The sequence below is a fragment of the Heterodontus francisci genome, chromosome 16 (genome assembly GCF_036365525.1).
Source record: "Heterodontus francisci isolate sHetFra1 chromosome 16, sHetFra1.hap1, whole genome shotgun sequence".
Classification (NCBI taxonomy): domain Eukaryota; kingdom Metazoa; phylum Chordata; class Chondrichthyes; order Heterodontiformes; family Heterodontidae; genus Heterodontus; species Heterodontus francisci.
The window spans coordinates 87,991,204-88,011,744 of NC_090386.1; the positions used below are offsets into that span (position 1 = coordinate 87,991,204).

General features: G+C 42.7%; 1 protein-coding gene across 1 annotated transcript in view; it reads left to right on the plus strand.

Moving 5' to 3' along the window:
* The window catches only part of hm13 (histocompatibility (minor) 13), a 70,865-nt gene that overhangs the window by 9,964 nt on the left and 40,360 nt on the right, over positions 1–20,541 (plus strand). Inside the window, exons 4-8 of the mRNA XM_068048584.1 lie at positions 808–896; positions 6,146–6,231; positions 8,801–8,926; positions 10,864–10,921; positions 18,743–18,826. Of these exons, the coding sequence (XP_067904685.1) occupies positions 808–896; positions 6,146–6,231; positions 8,801–8,926; positions 10,864–10,921; positions 18,743–18,826 (443 nt within the window). The remainder of the gene's footprint in view (positions 1–807; positions 897–6,145; positions 6,232–8,800; positions 8,927–10,863; positions 10,922–18,742; positions 18,827–20,541) is intronic.

Genomic DNA, 20,541 nt, shown 5'->3' on the forward strand with positions numbered 1-20,541 from the left:
TATCTCCATTTGCTGTTCATGGGGATGTGGCTGTGTGCAAGTTCGTTTTTGTATTTGCTTGACTTTATTGTTTGTGTATCCTCAGGGTGTGAAAGGCACTATAAAAGTGAAAGTCACTGAATCATTGAGGGAAATGATGTTTTTGAATTTAGTTGTTGGAAGAAGCGATTATTTTTATAAATTCATCTTATTATTCTCTCCTGCCCCCTCCCCCCAACCATACATTTAATGCTGTTGGCAGCTGAGCTCCTTACATTTCTAGTAAAACATTAACATATTTGCACTTCATACAGGGGATCACTAGATAGCAGTCAGGAGCTTTTTTGGTTGCATTTTCCCATTCCTAACCTTTTGTCCCAGCAGGGAACCAACCCCTCCACTGACTGAGGATTGAACATGGCAGTTTCCTGGTCTGTCTGACTGAGCTGCCTACTAGATAAAATTGCTGAGGTATCAAATGACTTGTTCGAGCTTTGATATATGGTGGCACAGACTGGTAGTGTTCCCCAGATGTGAGTATTGTGCTGAGTGGTGACTGGGTTTCTGACCAGGAAAAGAGTAGTTCCTCGGCCATTCTTGTGCTCCTCCTAATAGCTGTCTGTGACCAGCATTGATGTTGACTTGAAACTTATTAGCTATAAGTCAGAGCATAGCCACAATTGACACTGGCAACTGAAAAGGAATTAAAATTATATTACAAATCTTGGTTTTCGCAGGTATGATGAACTTTTCTGTTAATAAAGGTATAAATGGAACTCTGAAATAAGTCCTGACATATATTGGATTAATTGTACTTTTCTGTTTCAGTCCAGCTATGAATAAAGTTATTCCTGCCAATCTACCAAACAAACAGTACCAGCTGCTTTTTACTCAGGGAACAGGGGAAACAAAGGAAGGTAAGTAGCATGCTGTTTAACTTTTTATGCAGTAACATTTTAACAATAAATTCTTTTTAAATGAAAGGTTAATTGTAGACAAGTCTCTGAAACAAGTACTGCTGTGCTTCACTGGTATGAAATTTTTTAGTCTTGGGTGATCATATTGACGTGTGCAGGGCGTTTAGGGAGAGAAAGAATGTCAGTCAGCTTTATGAATGCTTTTTGTTGAGGCTGTTGTCATGTTTTTTTTACCCCTTTTTAGAATGTGGACAAATGTTACACCTTTCCTACCTCACACTGAAAGTAATTCCCCCTGCATCTGTCTTCTGTTTTTGAGATGGTGTTTTGCTTTTGTGAACATGTCTAAATTTGCTCTAGATTATTTAGTTTTGACTAATTAGTGGATTGCAGTTTAGTGCTAGGCTTCGCTTGGGTGTTATGAGACCCAGATGTGTTGTCAGTTTTATCTTTGCTCCTTCTCCTTCTGTAATAGAACATGGTTGAGTCTCTAAGGATTGTGCTTGTGTATTTAAATTGTTTCTTTATCTTTTTTCCCCTCTTTGCCAAAGAGTGCTGTCTAGAGCAAGGGTATACAGTCCTTTGATACCTCAAGTCACCACTCATCAAGATAGCCTGGATAGTGAGTGGTGGCAGCCTAGTCATAGAGGTTCTTTTAACCACAGCCATTCCTATTTCCCACACCTGCATATTTTTTGAGATGGGGCAGGGGTGTGACACTGGTAAAGCTGCATTAATGCCCACCCTTAGATGCTTGAGAAAGAAGTTTTTTTCCTTGAGTCGCTGTATTTCTTTGGCAATGGTACTTTCATAATTGTGCTAAGTCAGGGGCTCCAGGTTACTGACTGAGTAATGATGAAGTGATGTATACCTAATTCAGGCTGGTGTGTGACTTGGAGGGGGTAGTGTTTCCACAATTCTGTTACTCTTGTCTTTCTCCATAGTAGAGACTGTGGGGGAGGGAGGCACTGTCAGTGATATGGTGAGTCACTGCAGTACATCCTACAAATTATACATATTGGAGCAATAATGTACTGATGATGGTGGGGGGTGGCTATTAAATGAAATTTTAGAAACAATTATTAGGTAAACTGCTCTGTCCTGGATGATCTTGAATGTTAAGCTGCACCCTTTCATTGTAACATAGGAAATAGGAGTAGGCCATTTAGCCCTTTGAGCCTGCTTCATCATTCAGTAAGATCATAACTGATCTACCTCAGCTACACCTGCCCACACCATTCCCATATCCCTTGATTCCCTTAGTATTCAAAAATCTGTCTATCTGATTTGAATGTGTGCACAACAACTGAGCATCTATAGCTCACTGCCAGAGAATTCCAAAGGTTCACAATCCTTTTTGAGTGAAGAAATTTCTCCTCCTCCTCAGTCCTAATTGTCCAAACCATTATTCTGGGACTCTGACACCTAGTTCTAGACTCCCCAGCCAGGGGAAATGTCCTTCCAGCATCTACCCTGTCCAGCCCTATAAGAATTTTATGTTTTGATGAGATCACCTCTCATTCTTCTATCTAGGGAATGTAGGCTTAGTCTACTTAATCTCTCGTCATAGGACACTCTCCTCATCCCAGGAATCAGTCCAGTGAACCTTCATTGTCCTCCCTCTAAGGCAAGTATATCCTTTAAGTAAGGTGACCAAAACTGTACACTGACTCGAGGTGGTCTCACCAGTACCCTATACAATTGCAGTAAGACTTGCTATACTCCAGTCCCTTTGTAATAAGGCTGCGTTTGCTGACAACGCAACCACTGGGTGGTGCTGTACTGGCACATGTGCAAATGCAGCCTGTTCCGCTAAAATGTCACAGTCAGCGACGGGGGTGGGGGGGTGGGGGGGAAGTGGACGGAGAGTATGGGGGGAGGGTGGTGGGGAAAGCGGATGGAGAGTGTGGGGGGAAGCGGCCATAAAGAGCGAAGTGGGGGGGAAGCGGGGAGTAAGCGGCCAGGGGGTGGGTGGGGATGAGGAGCGCATTTTCTGCACATGCGCCAGTTAGTCTTGCTACAGCAAGACGTACGCGTTACACGATGACGTCATCGGCACCTGTGCCAACCAGTCCTGGCCAGGTGGAATGCCGCGCACGTGCAGAGAGCATGAGCCCGTTTGCGCATGTGTGCAGCTTGGTGCAGTCTGATGATGTCAGCGGCTGGCTGCGTTGTCAGGAATCACCTTTGTTGTAATAAAGGCCAACATACAATTTGCTATCCTAATTGCTTTCTAATATTGTGGATAATTTTCAGTCCCATGATTGAGGAAATTCCCAAAGAACAGTCATTGGGTAATCTACTTTGGACCAGATATGGAGGGAGATTCTTGGTTGCATGCAAGTAGGAAGTAAGAGAATAAACCCAAGGACAAAGTATTTGGGAAATATATCCAAGGACCAGATAACAGCAGAGATTCCTAGTCCATGTGCAATGGAGTAACCCAGTACAGAGATTGGGAGAATACAGCCCCCACAGGAACAGATATTGGGTGTGAATCCCATCGCATGTATGTGGAAATCTCCCCAAGCACAGTAATTGGGTGAATACACCGAAGCATAAGATAGAGGGGAAAACACAGCAGGCTAGATTTTGGAGGAGCTTCCCAGTCCTCAGTATGAGTTCCCTCCCATCCTTCTCCAAACACTTTGGGGATATACACTCGAGGGCCAGATATTTGGGGGCATGGGAGGGGAGAGGTGTTGATGGGTGGAATCACATCTTGTGGATAAGGAAATTAACCCATTACAGTCCTTGGAAATACAGCCAAGATGAGATGCTGGGGGTGAGACCAGTCCTGTTTCTGTATGATCACCGCCCCTGCCCCCCCCAGAAATAGTCGTTCGTGGAATATACATGAGGACCAAGTCTTGGGCAGTACACTCCAGGGCCAAATATTTGTTGTAGTGGGGTGGGGAAGGGATGGAGGGAGATTGCCAGTCCCATGTATATGTCAAGCCCCCAGTACAGTCAGAGAATATACCCAATGAATAGATATTAACTGAAACCCCCTGCCCCCCCCCTCAGGTACAGATATTAGGGGAATACACCCAGGAGCAGATTCCAAATTGCATATATGTGGGAAATTGCCCATTACAATCATATGGAGAATATATTACAGGACCATGTATTGGGGTTGATTCCCAGTCCCATTTTAAAAGGGAATTACCCCGGTACAGTGGTTGGAGTATATCCAAGGACCAGAAATTGAGGATTCCACCACAGGGTCAGGTATTGTGGGAAATACCCAGGAGCACATATTGGAACGAGATCAGTCTCATATGTGGGGATGCCTCAAATAGTCATTCAGGGAGTACATGCACGCACAGGCACACGCAGATATTGGGGGAAATGCATCCCTGGGCTACAAATAGGGGAATACACCCCAGGCTGAAATATTGGGGAAGATTCCCAGTCCCATGTATAAGGGAATTCCCAATAGTGTCATTGGGGAAATACACCCCAGCAGCAGATATTGGAGGGACAAACCCAGGACCATACATTGTGTGAGGGTGCCCTCCCCAGGAGCATCAATGGGGAAATAAACCTCAGACCTGATATTGGATGGCAATGAGTGCCACACCACAATGGAGTTGGGATTTTGTCTTTACAGAAGCTATGTGGTAACATGTAACAATGTAGTTGTGGACAGGCTTGACATTGACATTGTTATGGGCATGGCCATGTAGGTTGAATCCCTCGCCATCTGATGCAGTCCCAAACTGGTAGTTCTGCCCTTCAAGGACTCCATTAGTATCGATAATTCGCAAACCACATGTATACATTCTGTGGCCTTGCTTTCCTCGGAACTTCCTCAACAGAAGAATACTGATTGATCAGTTTTTGTGGGGATGGTGGGGTGGGGTGGATTTGGTGGCAGTTGGTGTCCTTGACTTGTTTGACCCAAAACCATAAGACTTCATGAAACCTGGAGTTAATGTTGAAGGACTCCTAGACTCTCCAAAGGCCCTATCATACAATAAGCAAGGGTGCTGATGGAGAAGTCCAGGATGCTGGCTGATGGATGTGATTGAGAGTGTGACTAGACAGGCTATGTGCTGTATGGGAAAGCTCTCCCAGTCTGGGCACAAGCCCCAAGTAGGTTGGTAAGGAGAATTTTGCCAGGCTTCCTCGATTGAAATTGTTGTAGTCTTCTGATATGCCTGGATTGTTAAGATGGGCAAGCCTAACTTTCTTCTTGAACTTTGGAGGACATTGAGTGACCACGTAGGCTGGAAAACAGTAAGCTTCTCTCCCTAAACAGCATCAGTTGGCTTTTTATGATCTGAACGCTTTCAAAGTTATTTTTCTGCTGTTAATTTACATATTTACTGAAGTTAATTTCACATCTTGCCATGATGGGATTTGAACTCTGTACTTCTGGGTACCAGAACTATTAAGCTACTGCACCCGTAAGAGGTACTGGATAGCAGTCATAAGCGGGAATGGTTGACTTACTTTCTGTTCGTCCCGACACAGGGACACTAGGACCAATTGTAGAAATTATCTCATGATATGCAGACTACGAATCAAACCTGGGACCATCAGGTCTACATGGTTTAGTATTACGCTGGATTATGGGAGAAGTTGTGTACTATGCTTGTAAAGTTCCTGATAGCTGGCTTAATATAGTGTCAACGAAGACCCAGGTGTAAGTCACTTTACAGTGCAACCGAGCAGGGAATGGTACAAAGGAGATCCTTGCTTGTGTTAAATTACATCAAATGCCTTATTTTGAGATCTGTAATGGTCTTTCAGTGGTTAGATGAACTTTCTGCAATTTTGCTTTTAAGGGTAATCTTCACAATTTTTCATATCCAAACTCAATGTGTATCTGAGTGATGTAAATGAATCTGGGGTGACACAGATACTGCTTTTTAATTGTGCAACTGGCTCCCATTGGACACAGTGATTATGTGATTGAGCTCAACAAGCTGTTTTTAAGGATGAGGCATGAGTTGCATTTGAACAATTATTTGAAGTTGCAAGTGCTGAGTAGAAGTCAGGATAAGTTGAGAATTAAAGGCTTGACACCCTTCGCTGAAGATGATGCATTGTAAGTTAGAACTCTCGAGCTGATGTGCTTTGAAATTCGCCTGATATAAAGGTGACAAAAAAACATTCAATAATGGGTTAGAGAATGAATTTGGAAACTTTCTGACCCATTTTCTGCAGTATTATACCTTTTCCTGAACAGCACTTAAAAGAAATTGTAAACACTTTTCAGGATGTATTTTTTATTTTCCTAGAAATCGTCAACTATGAGTTTGACACGAAAGATCTTGTGTGCCTGGCTCTTAGCAGTGTGGTTGGAGTCTGGTATTTGTTGAAAAAGGTAAGGATAACTTTGAATGCTATGTACAAATAACCAGGTGTTGTATCATGAATTTTTCAAGTTAACACTTATTCACAGCTCTGTCCTAATGGGTCAAGTGAGTACATGCACTGGTTGGTGTGATACCGGGCAGGAGATTGATCACTGTTCTGTGCTGCATATCCTCATTTCACAATGAGGGTTGTGTTTGACATAATTGGTCTAGGCATCCCTGGGCTAGGGGTGAGGGAAAGTGTCAATCAGATTATCTGCTTGTGCTCATGATCACTATCCGTCAGTAAATAGCCCAAGTTATTTAAAATACTCAAAAAAAAACCTTAAACACACTCACCTCACTTCAGTGTCAGCCTAAGGTTGTCTGAATAGCTGCCTTCACCTATAACTATCTCGGTCACTATGACTAGTCCCTGCACAGTGTGTTTTCTCTTTTCTCCCCTTCCCCCAGTCAAATAGCCTGCTGACACTCTGTCAGGACTGCAGTTTGAACATTGGCTACTTGGACAAGGTACTGATGGACTGCACATTGGAACTATTGGCGCAGTGGTTAGCACTGCAGCCTCACAGCTCCAGCGACCCGGGTTTGATTCTGGGTACTGCCTGTGGAGTTTGCAAGTTCTCCCTGTGACTGCGTGGGTTTTCACCGGGTGCTCTGGTTTCCTCCCACAGCCAAAGACTTGCAGTTTGTTAGGTAAATTGGCCATTATAAAATTGCCCCTAGTGTAAGTAGGTGGTAGGGAATATGGGATTACTGTAGGGTTAGTATAAGTGGGTGGTTGTTGGTCAGCACAGACTCTGTGGGCTGAAGGGCCTGTTTCAGTGCTGTATCTCTATGACTATGACTATATCAGTATATGAGTATTTTCCAGAAGGTACAGGTGCTGCTGGGCAAAGATGACTATGGTCCTATAAGGTAGGGTGGAGTGATATTTTACAACTTTAAAAGTAGGCTGTTAGCATGCATCAATTTGGGTTTTTGGGTCATTTGGCAATATCTAATACAACTCTCCAAGCCATTATTGCTAATTGCTCCCTTTTTATTACTGTGACTGCCTGTGGGAATAGTGTATGTAGAAAATTGGTATTGTGCCACATCAGATGAAAGGATTGTAACCAAGTTGTGAACATTTTAAAGGTGCCTTATTACTTAACTCTAGGTCCTTTTAATTTTCCAGCCATTAAATGTCTATTATTGGAAATTTGGTTTCTGTGTACTTTCTTCAGTTTTAGTTGAACTTGAGGATTTAACAAAAAATCATTGGCAGACATCCATAATGAGCAGTCCATTTTGAATTGCTGTGTAGCAGGTGATTATTTACAATCTGCATTTAGTCTTGGCTTTTCGCTTTTTTTGTTGAACTGAGCCATAAAATACCTGACGAACAGTCTGTGGTTTAAATTCAAGGTTTTAACTGACATTAACAGGAGCACTGGAGAGTCAGTGGTATTGCGTTTTGGCCGATGGTGTGGAAAACAACTCCATGATTCACACAAGAATGAACATTTGGGTCACGCCCAGGGGGTGCAGCCCTAGAGTTATGAAGGAAAAGTGGGAATAAAATAGCAAATGTACCCTGTCTAATAAGAAATCCAATTGTTTAGTTTAGTTTAGAGATACAGCACTGAAACGGGCCCTTCGGCCCACCGAGTCTGTGCCGACCATCAACCACCCATTTATACTAATCCTACACTAATTTCCTATTCCTACCACATCCCCACCTGTCCCTATATATTTCCCACCACCTACCTATACTAGGGGCAATTTATAATGGCCAATTAACCTATCAACCTGCAAGTCTTTGGCATGTGGGAGGAAACCGGAGCACCCGGAGGAAACCCACGCAGACACGGAGAACTTGCAAACTCCGCACAGGCAGTACCCAGAATCGAACCCGGGTCCCTGGAGCTGTGAGGCTGCGGTGCTAACCACTGCGCCACCCAGTTTGTTTCATGCTAAATTTGCTTGACAGCATAATGTTTGCTTAAATGATTGTGTAGAGATTGTTCTCATTCTGCTGTAGTTGCACAGCCTCCTCAGATGGAAGTCATATATTGGCTACTGTCTAACATCTTGGGCCAAAACAGTACCTAAAATCCAGTGGACAGCAGACCTCACAACATAGTGCATGACTTGCAACTGTTGTGACCCCCTCAGGCTAGTAGTTGTGCTGTCAGCTAATATATGCAGTCAAAGCTAGCTTGAACTTACTCAAGTAGTGGGCGTTTCCACTTCGTCCAAAACTGTCATTTAATGTGTTCAGGCATATTTACAGTACATTGATGCCATAAAGATGCAACAAATATGCTGCTCTAGTCGTTCAGGTTTCATTTGTAGTTGAGGCTTCTAAATGTTTGAGTATAAGCTGACTGGTGACGTTGCATAGTGCTGCTGACTGGCATTGTCCAGGTTAATATGAGGGTGTTGATGGAACATTAACAGGAATACTAAGGCAAGGGTGGAGGAGAGTTTAAATAAATCGCAGCAATGGAGAAGCTGATGTTTAGTGCATGGTCTTTGCTGTGATTGTACATGTCTTTTCTCTCTTAATGCTGTGTTCCTGTTTTGTTGTAGCATTGGATTGCCAACAATCTGTTTGGGTTAGCATTTGCTCTTAACGGTGTTGAGCTCCTGCACCTCAACAATGTCAGTACAGGCTGCATTCTCCTCGGTGGACTTTTTATTTACGATGTGTTCTGGGTAAGTGAGTTTCTTTTTATTGCCCATTTGAGTTTTCCTGCATTTCTATTGGGAAGCATCTATCTGTCACTTGCGGGCATAATGGGAAGTGAAAGGAAAGACTGATTTATTTATCCAAGCTACACTTTAGTGAAACCTAACAACCAGTGTTGAGGCTCATGTGGAACATAAATACCAGCATAGACCAGTTAGGCCAAATGGCTTTTTTCTGTTGCAGTAAATTCTATTACTGACTTGCATTTCACTTGAGTGAAATTGGCTTAAAACATTTGTATTGTGCAACATGACAATTCTAAGTTGTGCTGCCAATTATTTAAGCACAATTCTTAGACAAATATGTGCGGTTTTTAGCAGGAAGGATTTATCCATTCTGTTTTTGAAATACCAAAACTAGGGGCCTACACTGGAACAATATTTAAATGTAGATGTCCAGTAAGTGGTCATTTTCCAAACTCTACTGTATGTACCTTTTGGTAGGAATTACTAGATGATAAAAGACAGAGGTCCATCTAGCTTGCCTTCTACCACCCTGGTAGTCGCATGGTGCTACAATAATATTGACTAATCATGGCAATCAACCTCTATTAATTAGTCTACAATAGACCTAGACATGAGGTGAGGAAAACCCCAGTGGTGGTAAGATTTGTAGATGCTTTTTCTCCAGCTGATGACACACTTGCACACTAGTGGATGCTAGCATTACTATTCCCCATATCAACCCTCCTCATGAGCTTCCTGAGGTGATCAACTATTACTACAGCCTAAATTCACCAGCTGTTTTTGTTTGGTTAATTAAATTAACAGGAAGTTATGTAATATAGGTGCTTGCCAGACTTTTTTTTAAAACCAATTTTCCACAAAGTTTTTGGGAAAAGAAATATTGCACTTTTTAAAATAAAAACAATGCTTGTTTATTCAAGCCAGTGAGATGGAGATTAAAATTTTCACTTTCCCTACAGACTGTAACCAAAAAAACAATCTGTTAGCTGGCCTAGTTATTTTATAAACACCTTCCACCCACTGTCAGGAAGTCTCTGGTCCCAGTTGCTTGGCAGGGTTTTCTGGCCTGTTTCTTTTCTGGCTCTGAACAGAGATAAAAATAGAGACTGAGACCAAGGCATTCAGAATGGTCCAGTGAAGGCTACAAATTTGGTCAGCTTTTTAAATGGATATTGCAAGGCCAAGTTTTAGCCAGACTCAAAAGGTCCATGCAGGAGGTGAGACGAGCTGTCCTGTTGTAGTTGTACAAGGTGAACCACTGATGTGGGCAGCGTTACACTGTAATAATCTGTGTTGTTTGTTTTTATACGTTCTGGGATGTGGGCGTCACTGGCTAGGCCAGCATTTATTGCCCATCCCTAATTGCCCTTGAGAAGGAAGAACAGGAAGAACAATTGTACTGATTGAATTAAGTGAGACTTCTCTTGGAGTAAATAGTACAACAATTCATATTGGCTTGTGTTACCAAGTGATTTCTTTGATTGCCTTGGAGAATATTCTGTAAATAAGTGGTGGGGTGGTCATATGGGGGAAAAAAAATATCCAGGTCAGATCACAAAGGAGATGCTATTGTTACATCTTTGGGTTATGCTATCGTACAGGTAGATGTGGGCACACCCTTGAACAAGATGCTGAAACTGCTTACGGGAGTGAAGAGAACTGCTGTGTAAAGAATAGCTGAAGCAAGATTTTGAATTTGTCAGCAGTGTTATTTTAGTATTACCTTTTCTAATATGTACTTTTCTAGTAAAGGTGCCAACAGAATATTACCAAATGTTTAATGTTCATTTTTACGTTATTGTATCTTCCCCTCATTTTGACATGATTGGCTATTGAAAGTTAACAGCAAGCTATAATAACAGTCCATGGGTTTCTTTGTGTTTAAATTCTGTTAAACTGGATGCCATATTAATGTAGCATTTATTCTTCCCTTATAGGTGTTTGGCACAAATGTCATGGTAACAGTTGCCAGGTCATTTGAAGCACCAATTAAATGTAAGTACTTCTGATAGCAAGTCTTAACCAATGGAGGCTACAGTAATGTACAAAATAACAACTGCAGCTGAATGCTTAATTTTCTGGTTCCATTGTTTCTTTTTAAGTCTGATATAAGGAGCTGCTAAAATGTATGACAAACCAGTTAAACTTCTGTCTATTTATTTTAACGAGTAATTGTGTGCCGCTTTGAGAGCGGAAAGAGAGAGCTCCCAATTTTTATTCCTTTTCTATGTAGCTACGAGGGCTAAGCACAATTGAGTATTTGCCAAATGCGCAGTGAATTACCCTGCAAAATACTAGTGCTCATGATCCAGCATAATGAGCCTGCTGGCTGGCTGTGATTATTTCAAGTGCAGAGATAGTTCTGCATTGTCAACGGTGTCTTATGCTACAGTGCTAGATGAATCCCACCCCCCATCCCCTTTTGACAGAAAGAGATAAACAAGGATTGAATAGTGAGGCAGTAATATGTCCTGTATTAGAGGCATAAAGCCCACTAAGGCTAGTTTCAATCTTCAGTCTATGTTGAATTAGCTGTTCATGTCTGTGGATTCGTTGTCCCCAGCTGGTGAGCGTTAGGAGGGCAACGCAAGGAGAAACATCAGGCAAAGTCCCTCCCACTGATTGCTAACTAATAACACTGTCTGGAAAGTGCTTATTTGATGTCTCAAGAGGACATGATCAGTTTTGGCAGTGTAATAGTCTGCTAGGAATCAGTCTACTGACAAATGAAGAATGGCTCTGAGTGATTTTTTTTTTTTTATTCATTCAAGGGATCTGTGTGTTGCTGGGAGGGTCAGCATTTATTGCCCATCCCTAATTACCCTTGAATATGGTGGTGAGTTGCTGCTTTGAACCACTGTAATCTGCACAGTGAAGGTACTTTCACTAGCGAGGGAGTTCCAGGATTTTGAGCCAGCAATGATGGAATGGAGATACAGCATCCTGACTTGAAAGTATGTGAATTGGACTGGTACTTGCAGTGATGGTCCCATACATCTGTTCTTCTAGGCAGTAAAGGGTGTGGGTTTGGAAGCTTGTGTTGAAGCCTTGAGTTGCTGCAGTCCATCTTATAGATGGTACACAGTGCATTGGTGGTGGAGGGAGTGAATGTTCAAGGTGGATGAGGTGCCAGTAAAATGGGCTACTTTGTCCTGGATAGTGTCAAGATTGTTGAAGCTGCATCCAGGCAAGTGGGGTGTATTCTGTCTTGTTGCCTGACTTGTGCCTTGAAGATGGTGGGCAGGCTTTGGGGAGTCGGAAGGTGCGTCACTCGCAGCAACGTACCTAGCCTCTGACCTGCTCTTGTAGCTACAGTGTTTATGGCTTGTCCAGTAAAGGTTCTGGGTCTACAGTGACCCCCAGCATGTTGATGGTGGGGGATTCAGTGATGGTGATATCGTTGAATGTCAGAGAGATGGTTAGATTCTTATTGGCAATGATCATTGTCTGGCACTTAAGTGGTGTGAATATTACTTGTCTCTTATCCCAAGTCCTGCTCCTTGTGACATGGACTGCTTCAGTGTCTGAGGAGTTGTGAATGGAACTGAACACTCTGCAGACATTGGCGAACAACCCCACTTCTGACCTTATGGAGGGCAGGTCATTGATGAAATAGCTGAAGATGGTTGGGCCTAGGAAACTACCTTGAGGAATTCCTACAGCGATGTCCTGGGGCTGAGATGATTGGCCTCCAACAACCACAATCATCATCCTTTTGTGCTAGGTATGACTCCAGCCAGTACAGCATTTTTCCTTCTAGTTCCCATTAATTTCAATTTTACTAGGGCTCCTTTATGACATTCGATCAAATGCTGCCTTGATGTCCAGGATAGTCATGCTCACCTCTGGAATTGAGCTCTTTTTTTTTTTTGTCTATGTTTGGACAAAGTCTGTAACGAGGCCTGGAGCTGACTGGGCCTGGTGGAATCCAAGCTGAGCATTAGTGAGCAGGTTACTGGTGAGTAAATACCATGCAATAGCATTATTAATGACACGTTCCATCATTTTGCTGATTGAGAGTAGCGTCATGGGATGGGTAATTGGCTGGATTGGAGTCTCCTTGCTTTTAGCAGACAAGACATAACTAGACAATTTTCCACTTTGTCGGGTGGATGCCAGTGTTGTAGCTGTACTGGAATAGCTTGGCAAGAGGTGCCGAGATGTTGTAAAGGACCGTAGCCTTGGCTGTATCCAGTCTGCTCAATTTTATCTCGCGGAGTGAACCAAATTGTCTGAAGACTGATTTCTGTAATGGTGGAAAAACCTTTAGGAGGAGGCAGAGATGGATCATCCACTTGGCACTTCTGTTTGAAGTTGTTTGCAAACGCTACAGCCTTGTCTTTTTCTCTCACATGCTGGGTTCTGCCATCGTTAAGGATGGGCATGTTCATGGAACGTCCTCCTCCCATTAGTTGTTTAATTGTCCAACATTTACGAACTGAATGTGACAGGACTGCAGAGTTTTGATCTGTCCTTGAGTTGTGGGATTGCTGGGCTCTGTCTATAGCTGCTTCTGCTATTTAGCATGAATGTAGTCCTGAGTTGTAGCTTCACTTGGTTAGTACTTAAGTTAGCCTAGTGCTGCACCTAGCATGCTCTTCTGCACTCTTCAGTAATCCAGCATTGACCCCCTGGCTTGATGGTATTGCTAAAGTGAGGGATATGACAGGCCTTGATGTTGACAGATCTAAAATAAAAGCAAAATACTGCAGATGCTGGAAATCTGAAATAAAAACAAAGTGCTGGAAATACTCAGCAGGTCAGGCAGCATCTATGGAGAGAGAAACAGTTAACGTTTCAGGTCTGTGACCTTTCATCAGAACTGCTGTTCTCCACAGATGTTGCCTGACCTTCCAGGTTTACAGATTTGGTGCTGTTGGCCCATGGTGCCTCATTTACTCATCACCTCAGCTGCTAGATCTGTTCTGAATCGATCCCATTTAGCACATGGGAATCATGGGACAGTGGTAGTGGAACACAGTACAATGGAGAGTCCCCTCAGTCTTTTGTCTTTATTCATTCATGGGATATGGGCCTTGCTAGCCAGGTCAGCATTTATTCCCCATTCCTAATTTCCCATTAAGGTGGTGGGGGGGAGCCACATTTTTGAACTGCTGAAACTGTAGTTGTTTGGTACAACTGAGTGGCTTGCTGGACTATTTGAGGACATTTAAGAGTCAATGACATTCGCTTTGGGTCTGAGTCGCATTTGGACCGGACCAGGTCAGGATGGCAAATTTCTTGCCCAAAAAGACATTAGTGAATGCGATGTTTTCACGACAGTCTGGTAATTACATGGTCACCATTACTGATCTATTTAATTAATGGAATTCAAATTCCCAACTGCCGTGGTGAGGTTTGAACTCTTGTCTCTGGGTCATTAGCGCAGGCCTCTGGACTACTAGTTCAGTAATGTAACCACTATGCTACTGTACCCGCTAGGTACCCATGTACTGAAACCTCTGTTTACAGGAGGGTATAACATTTAAAGTGAAATTAGTAGTTATGTTTAACTAGAGCTATTTCAATTTTATACATGCAGTGGGAGTTCAAACTTTAGTTGTTGGGACAGAGTTTTAACAATTCATCAGGAGGGAAATTTTCCTAGGGGTAGGAAAAGCCAATAAGCTGTGCATATTCCAGCTGCAGAAGCCCAGCAGCAAGAACTGCTCTGGGCAAGTGCGGTGCGTATGATGCGAGTTGCTCTAAATGATAGCTCCCCTGATAAGTCCTGAGCTTATTCATTGGGTAACTGAGTCGCAATGATTACAGTTAAATTGTAGCTGGTGTGGTGTTTGTAGTGCTGGTATTGTAGTCAGTACTTCAAAGGCCGGGGTGGGGGAAGATGAAGAAAGGAGAATTATTTAGGACAGTAAAAGAAGGTTGGAAAATGAGGAATGGAAGAGTAAAAAGAAATCATTTAAACTCACCAATACAATTGTTTCTGCACTCCCTGCATCACTGTACAGTGACAGCAGTGTGTACCATCACTGCAGCAACTCGCCAACCTCCTTCGACAGCTCCTGTGACCTCTTCCACCCAGAAGAACAAGGACAGCCGATGCATGGGAGCACCACCACCTGAAAATTCCCCTTCAAGTCACACACGATCCTGACTTGGAAATATATCGCCGTTCCTTCACTGTCGCTGGATCAAAATCCTGGAACTCCGTCCCTGACAGCACTGTGGGTGTACCTGCACCAGATGGACTGCAGCAGTTGAAGGCAGCTCGCCACCTCCTTCTCGAGGGCTATTAGGGATGGGCAACAAATGCTGGCCTTGCCAGCGATGCCTACATCCCATGAAAAAGTCTAATTAAAAGGATGGTGGTGCTTGGCATGGATGATCTTGGTGCAAAGAATGACGTCCATGTTGCATCCACCACTTCTTTTCCCTACCCTACTCCACCAAAAAGAACACTTGCATTTTGTTCTATTAATTGAAGTCAAAAGTATGCAGACTCTAGCATAGTACAGGCATTCTGAGAAATATGTACATTGTATGTTGACTTGACTTTCTTCAGAGTAAACATTTAGTGCTGGTGTTGCCCAATAGAAAGGACATAATCAAATAGATAATTACAGCATAACAACCACTGGCAAGAAAGAGACCAATTATTTTTTGTAACCATTTGATTAATAGAATTGATGAATAACGTCAGGTTTGTTTCCAGTACTCCTCAATCATTGATAACACACAACTGCTATAATTTATGCTTCCTTTTATTGTTTCAGGGTGTACCCCTGCTTAGATTTGGAGAGCAAAATTATTTAAGCTGCACAACATACATCCTGTAGAGGGAGCTGTGTCATACTAGAATTTGGTTCAATTTCGTACTTTCTGACTGAGTTTCTTCCTAGATGTTAAAATTTGCATGCACTGTCGTACTGTGGTTTTTCTAAACTAATTGTATTTGCCCACACTTGAGAGTGATTTTGTGGGGACTAAAATGCAGCTATTATTAGTAAATAGGTGAAATTAATGTAGCAAGACCTGGACAATATCCAGGCTTGGGCTGTTAAGCAGCAAGTAACATTTGTGCCAGGCAATGACCATCTCAAACAAGAGAGAATCTAACCAAATCCCCTTGACATTCAATGGCATTATGATTGCTGAATTCCCCCACTATCAACATCCTGGGGGTTACCATTGACCAGAAACTGAACTGGAGTAGCCACATAAATACTGTGGCTACAAGAGCAGGTCAGAGGTTAGGAATCCTGTAACGAGTAACTGGCCTCCTGACTCCCCAAAGCCTGTCCACCATCTACAATGCAAAATTCAGGAGTGTGATGGAATACTCTCTACTTGCCTGGATGGGTGCAGCTGCACCAACACTTGAAGCTCGACACCATCCAGGACAAAGCAGCCCACTTGATTGGCATCCCATCCACAAACATTCACTCCCTCCCCCACTGACGCACAGTGGCAGCCGTGTGTACCATCTACAAGATGCACTGCAACAATGCTCCTTCGACAGCATCTTCCAAACCCACAACCTCTACCACCTAGAAGGACAAGGGCAGGAGTTGCATGGGAACACCACCACCTGCAAGTTCCTCTCCAAATTACACACCATCCTGACTTGGAACTATATCACAGTTCCATCATTGTCGTTGGGTCAAAGTCCTAGAACTCCCTTCCAAACAGCACTGTGGGTGTACCTCTCCCACATGGACTGCAGCGGTTCAAGAAGGCGGCTCACCACCACCTTCTCAAGGCAATTAGGGATAGGCAATAAATGCTGGCATAGCCAGCAACACCCTCATCCCGTGAATTTAAAAAAAAAACCTTGCACAATAAAGAAATTTCATTGTGTAAAATGTTGTAGATGCAGCTACTTCTCGCTCTTGGATTATTGTACTTAATCAGCTGGTAAGAGCACAACAAGAACAACTCTTGCTAATGCAGCTCAAATTGGGCAGTGAATCCTCTTATTTTGGCCCGTGTATATGCTCCATGACTTGTGAATGTAATAGTCTCGTTGAGAGGGTGACTTATGGCAGAAGAAGAATTAAAGCATCTTCCATGTCTACAAGTTAGAAGAAAATTTCTAGTGCTTGTGATTAATTGGACTGCTGTTTTTTTAATTGTCCATGAACATTACTTTCCCTATTTGTTTGAAGTGTGTAGATATGCCGTTTATATCAAATACAATGAGTCTTTGAGTCTTCATCTCTGGCAATTTAAGCTTGCATTTGAAGTCTGCGGTGGCCTAACTGATGCATTCTGCAGTGTTTTGAAACAGAGGGCAGATTGTTGCAACACAGACATGATTTTTTTTTCTACCTGGAGAGTCCAACTGTGAATTAAAAGAATGTCTTTATTTCTCTGACAGATTTTTCATTAAATACAAGGCCATCCTACCTCGCAAAAAAGGAAGGGATAAGTGAACGATTGACTGACTATATAGTGAATTGACAGGATGAGAATTTGGTTTCTAAATGTACTTCTGTAATAAGCCCTTAAATACATGTGTTTAAATTCATACCTGGGTCAGGAGGAAATTTTATTGTGTTCTTAATCCCCCACGGTTCCTCAGTGGGGGTGTATGCAGGAATGCATAATGATTCTACATACCTACTTAAGTTTCACTTTTTGAATTTGGGCATATTCCAAGCTTTTAAAATATTTACATAATTATGATAAACTGGTTCTAAGCTTAAGGGCTTTACAGTGACTTTATTAGAAATCCCTGTCTCCTGCTTCCTCTAAAACGATGAAGGAGATGAGTTTATAAACAGATTTTGTTTTTGATCAGTTTGGCTGAGCTGGTAGCCTGCTGCTTACCAATACAGCTGCAAGAGAGCAGAATTAGAAACTGTCAGCAAAATGCATGTTATTACTCTGGCTGGTGGTTGGATTCCAGATGGCCTGTGGTTGGGCAGTATCACTGTGCACAGCACGAACTGGAATGAGATGTACAAAAGTAAACATTCCTGTATAGGCTGCAGGACACCCCAGCTGCTTAGTGTTTATACAGTCTGGCGCAGGAATGTACAGAACACATGGTGAAAATTTGTTCCTTTTTAATTGAGTTTCTTGCCCCTCCATCACCCCCACCAGATACTACCATATTTCTCACTGGCTCAACTAAAGATGCTGACTTGTGGTTTGGGTACTATCCTCAGGCGCCAGTAGCCTTCCACTTACTCATCTAAAGTGGCAATTCTTCATCACTGTTAAATCTCAGCGGTGACTGTTGGCAGGCTATTTGTTTGGTGGGGGTGGAAGAGAGAATCATCTGGACGTGTAATCCTACATTCATCGATCTCTGCATGTACATTTCAAGCAGGGTCACTCAATAGCCATTGGGGAAACTTTTCCCCCACAGTGTCAGCTGTGGCTCAGTTGATAGCACCCTTGCCTCTGAGTTGCAAGGTTCTGTGCTCAAGTCCCACTCCAGGGCTTGGATGTAAAAGAGTGGATGTAAAAGATCCCATGGCACTATTCCAAAGCCGAGCAGGGGAGTTATCCACAGTGTCCTGTCCAATGTTTGTTCCTCAATCAACATCACAAAAACACAGATTATCTGGTCATTATCACATTACTGCTTGTGGGAGCTTACTGTGCACAAATTGACTACCACGTTTCCTATATTACAACAGTGACTACCCTCAAAAGTACTTAATTGACTGTAAAGTGCTTTGAGACATCTGGAGGTCATGAAAAGTGCTATATAAGTGTGACTTTTTTCTTTCTATTTTGAGATGTCATGGCCAATTGTATCTCCCTCACCCCCCTTCTCTTTCCTGTTGTGTATGCTTGAACTAAAGGCTGTTTGAGAATTTTGTGTGTTTTCTCTTTTTTTTTTAGTGGTTTTTCCTCAAGACCTTCTCGAGAAAGGGCTTGCAGCCAATAACTTCGCAATGCTCGGCTTGGGGGATATTGTCATTCCAGGTAAGAGAACGATCTTTCAATGAGGGAATCCAGTGTGTTTTTGAAGTTAATTGTCCCAGCTGAACTGATTGGTCAGGAAGACTAGAGAATCAGCGTCGTGCCGCTCTCTATTTTAAAGCATGAACATGAATGATCTTTTAATTCTGCAGCAGCTTCCAAGTCGCACGTGGAAACCGTTACATTGCCACTTTCATGTTGCAAAGTTCAACAATGGCAAAGTCCCATATAACTCGGGAGCCAATTGCCAATCTGACTTGGGAGATTATTCAAGGAAGAGGTGTGAGACCGCGTTCAGTCTTGCATTGCTTGATGTAAAAACAAGAAGTGCTGTAAATACTCAGCAGGTCTGGCAGCATCTGTGGAGAGTGAGGCAGAGTTACCATTTCAGGTCAGTGACCCTTCATCAGAATTGACCGAAAATGTTAACTCTGCTTCACTCTCCACAGATGCTGCCAGACCTGCTGAGTATTTACAGCATTTCTTGTTTTAATTTCAGATTTCCAGCATCTGCAGTATTTTGCTTTTATTGTATTGCATTGCTAGATATTGGCACCACTGGGTATAAAATAGCTCCAGTCTGATGCGCCACTGCATGTGAGTATCCAGATGGTCTATTAGACCTGTTTCATAATATTGCAAAGGATGACATGAGAATTAAGGGGTTATAGCTATCAGGGAAGATTGAACAGGCTGGGGCTCCTTTTCTAGAAAAATGAAAGCTGAGGGGTGACTTGATGGAGGTGGAGAAGATCATGAAGTTTAATAGGATAGACGTAGAGAAAATGTTTTCACGGGTGGTGCGGTGCAGTGGGTGGGGTAGAAAATTCTTTACCCAGAAAGTGATAAGAATGTGGAACTTGCTACCCAAGAGTTGTTAAAAACAAATAGCATAGATGTATTTATGGGGAAACTAGATAAGTACGTGAGGGAGAAAGGAATAGACAGTTATGTTGATAGGATTGGATGAAAAGGAGTTTGGAGGAGGTTCCTATGGAGCATGGACCAGTTGGGCGAAATGATCTATTTCTGTGCTGTACATTTCTTTTTTTTGTTTTGCCAAGCCCCGTTCTAAAGGATTGTCCAAGTGAAGGTTGGAGTGTGCTGTACAGGAATAAGTTTTTAATGAGCTAGTTGGCTGGGAGGGAGTGAATTCTGCATTGCATGGTCTAGCTAATGGTAGGGCAACAGACATGGGTAATATTCATAACAAATCCTATTGAATTGAATTCTGTTTGAGGCATGCTAATCTGTATTCTAGGGTGCACCTTCTTCCCACAAGAAGGCAGAAACCTAGAAATTTTGCTGATATCAGTGACTCTTAAGGTAATTCTGTGGTAGATATTGCAACACATATATCAAGTGATCCAGTAGCCCACAGAGATAAGGACAGAGCAGGTGAGAGTTTGCACTTGTCAGGATTGTGTTTGGTAAGTTGGGTGAGACCAGAGCTTAATAAAGTATGTAGAAATTCACTGCCATTTCTTTGATCAGTTTTCCAAAGGCTCATGATCTAGTGCCTTTGTGTTCCTCAAAGCTATGGAAATATGACCAAGTCTTGGATTTCATCTGAGATGTGTACTCCAGCTCCAAAAACTGTGAAAAGCAGAAAGGTGTAACACTATTGAAACATAGAATGGTAACAGCACGGCAGGAGGCCATTCAGCCTATTGGGTCCGTGTTGGCGCTCTGCAGGAGCAATTTAGTTAGTTCCACTT